At 30.2% G+C, this 3,403-nt stretch overlaps 1 protein-coding gene across 1 annotated transcript; it reads right to left on the bottom strand.

The window, feature by feature from the left end:
• Nucleotides 1-2,033: 2,033 nt before the first annotated feature.
• LOC133702786 (probable terpene synthase 3) lies at nucleotides 2,034-3,154 on the bottom strand. Its single transcript, XM_062127103.1, has 5 exons — nucleotides 3,060-3,154; nucleotides 2,830-2,965; nucleotides 2,504-2,752; nucleotides 2,383-2,415; nucleotides 2,034-2,171 (listed from the first exon to the last, which is right to left on the bottom strand). Exons 1-5 carry the CDS (start codon nucleotides 3,152-3,154, stop codon nucleotides 2,034-2,036), a joined length of 651 nt encoding a protein of 216 aa, XP_061983087.1.
• Between the last annotated feature and the right edge of the window lie 249 nt (nucleotides 3,155-3,403).

Here is a 3,403-nt window from a genome sequence, read left to right as displayed (position 1 = left end):
CTAATACCGAATTCTTCGCTAAGGACTGATCACCCACTAGACAAGAAAAAATATCACAATATTTGGTAAAGAAGTGGGCATGAATATTCGTATTCCTTTAAAACGGCACATTTATTTATTTGTTTTGACAGTAAGGTTGTGACCCCTACAGTAAATCAGACTCTAAAAGAGAGTGATTGATTTAGGTTGTTTTTTTAAGTAATTTTTATTTAAAAAATTATTAAAATAACATTTTTTTAATTTATTTTTAACATCAATATATCAAAATAATTTTTTAAAAAATATAAGTTTTTAAAAAGTACAAAGAACTCTTAAGTCGCCTGCCTGTGCCAATAAAAACACTCTTTCATAACTCTGATGGATAGCTCAATTAGTCAGGTCTTGAGTTTGCTTCTCAATAGTCACGAGTTTGAGTCCCCTCAAGGCCACTAGAGATTTATATAGTTGTCAATTTCAGAGCATATAAGATTAGTCGCGGTACGCACAAACTGACTTGAACATCTATGTTAATAATAATTAAAACAAACACTTTTTTTGTGTCCTAAATGTGTCTGAGCCCATATCGTTAGTAACTTTGTCAACAAAATTTATGCATCATGGATATGTGCATATTTATTTTGAAAAATAAATATCATATGCTTGACCAAAATCTATATAGAAAATGAGAGAGAATGATATGCTCATATTTCAAATCTAAATGGGATTAGTAGTCCAAAATGAATTATGATAAATCAATTTAAAATAATATGGATAGAGTTAGAATAATAGCATACCAATAAAGCTGCAGAAGTTACTTTATGACTTGTTAATAATGAAATGTTAATAAATTAGTTGTTATCTAGCCAGTTGATGTAACCTCACACCTATAAACATATGCATATAAAAAGGTGACTTTTTGAATAATGTAGTTACCATTTTCATTTAAAAAAACGACTCCTTTTAATTAATTCAGATATATTTCTCTATATAAGATCCTACCTATATGCACTTAAATATTGCTCGATCTTTTGTGCTAGAAATAGCAATTAATTGTGTGCTACAATAATCGAGTATATATGACTCTGTTTGGTTTTGTATTTTAAAAATGTTTTTAAAAAAATTTGAAAATTTTTTATTTTTTTCTTTAAATTAATATTTTTTAGTGTTTTTAGATTATTTTAATGTGTTAATGTCAAAAATAATTTTTTAAAAATAAAAAAAATTATTTTAATATATTTCTGAGTAAAAAAACACTTTAAAAAGCAACTATAATCACACTCTCAAATACGGTCGTAAGACTTCACCAAAACTATATTGGTTTCTATTATAGTAAATTCTCACTCTTTCTCTTACGTAAACATAGCCAAATCTTGTAAGATCGTTGTGTATTTATCTATAACAATATTTTTTTTATATATGCATGTGTTATCCTTGCCATAGATCATATTGTTGAAATATTATAATTCTTTTTTTTTTATGATTTTTTTTATTCTGCAGAATTCTTTCCTTTCTTAGTATTAGTATTAATGTATATGATACGATAGATTAATTATAGGATCAATACTATTTCTTTCTTAATTATAGGAGTAATATTATAGGCAAAATAGCTTGATTGTAGGATCTGATTTGTTAATCCAGTACTATATATATTTGCATATATTCTTCATTCAACACAAGAGTAATAAAAAACTCTTCTTGGTACTTTGAAACTTGATTTATACTTGATTTAAATTTCGTATCAGAGCCTACCCGAAAGGTTCTTCTTCTTTTACATCAGTTTTCTTGATTTATATAGAGTGGTTATTACGATGAATGATAAATTCAGAGGTTTCCCAACTATCCATGGAAATCTTTTAATCTTAGATAATTTTGTAATGGATATGGGAAGGAATTGCATTTAGTCAAAATCACACAAAACAGAAATTCCGGGTTCTAAAGAGCCATACAGATAGATAGAAAGAAGTTACATACGCGTGCAACACAATGACAACTTGCATTTTCTTTTCCTTGTCTATTGTACAATCCATTGTGAAGCAACAGAATCACAGAAGGAATTATTCAATGGGCATTGGATTGATGAGCAAAGCAGCCAGCATATCTTTTGCCATGGTTCTAGACTCTGTAAAAGCATCATAATCACTGTAGAAGACATCGGCCACACGAGCAAAATTAAGAAAAACTTGGAGAACCTTCTTGGGAATACCAAGTGGTTTCATATTTATCAAGTTAACAATTATATAAGTTTTCGGTCAGTAATTCTGAAGTTTGTAAGATTCTAACTAGTGATTTTTAAAAATAAATATAGAGTATGACCAATTAAATTATACCCTTTAGGATTATTCTCGACAAGTTTTGTCAAGTCATCATGTGCATCTTGCTTCGATACTCCATGCTGCTTCATACAGCATTCAACACATGGCCTCTTTCATGTTCAAACTGCAATGTAGAAACGAATGTTGCACAAGTTAGATAGGAGTTTAGTCCGTTTTACAATTTGGACAGGTTTTTTAAGTTTATTTCAAACTTCATGAGATGCCACATCGTCGATGAGCCTGAATAGATCAGATGTAGATGCCAGAATTTTAGGATGAGTGAACAACCAATCGAACACCTCCTTTGAAGCGATTTTGCCCATCCCACACAAGGATGAAACTGTGAGCAAAGGGTAAGTACAGCTAAACACCCCATTTTTCCTGTATACTTCTAATGTTGGCACATGATCTTCGTTAAAACATCTTGCTTCAATGATGTAGGACCTAACTTGATTCTTTTCCTGTGATGTGAATGAACTACAGTTAAAACCAATGAAGTAAAATATGCCGATTAAGTTACCAAAAGAATCAAATTTACCGCTTCTTTTGCATAAGACACACAGTAAGATCTCCCTTCCTTGGTTGTTTCTTCCTCAATTTCACTCAAGGAAACAAATAGTGCCTCAAACCAAACTTTCGTGTAATCAGGGAGATCTTCCATGCTTGTATCCCATCTGAAATAAATTCATTAATCACCACTCAGTTAATCACGCCGTCAAATCTGTGTTTAGAGTTGCAATTACAGAACCAGGATTTAATCTAGTATACCTCTCAATCATTTTGGTGAACTGCTCAAGTTCTTCAATAGTACCATGTACATCATATATGATGACTTCATTCACCCTTGAAAAATCAACTTTCATTTTTCTGACTGTGGATTCATGATTGGCGACTCAGTACCAATTATACAATGAAAAACAGTGCAATATCATCTTATCAAACATGACAGGGATGCCTGTTGAAAAGAGCATGAAAGAGATGAATAGGAATTAAGCTCAGAGATGCTCCCTTCGTGTCATTTCAATCCATTGATAAAATTCTCCCCGTAAAAAATATTAATTTAAAATAAAAAAATAAAAAAATTAATTTTTTTAAAATATTTTTAAAATATA

This window comes from Populus nigra, chromosome 9 (assembly GCF_951802175.1).
Source record: "Populus nigra chromosome 9, ddPopNigr1.1, whole genome shotgun sequence".
NCBI lineage: Eukaryota > Viridiplantae > Streptophyta > Magnoliopsida > Malpighiales > Salicaceae > Populus > Populus nigra.
This window is presented reverse-complemented; position numbering and strand designations above follow the sequence as displayed.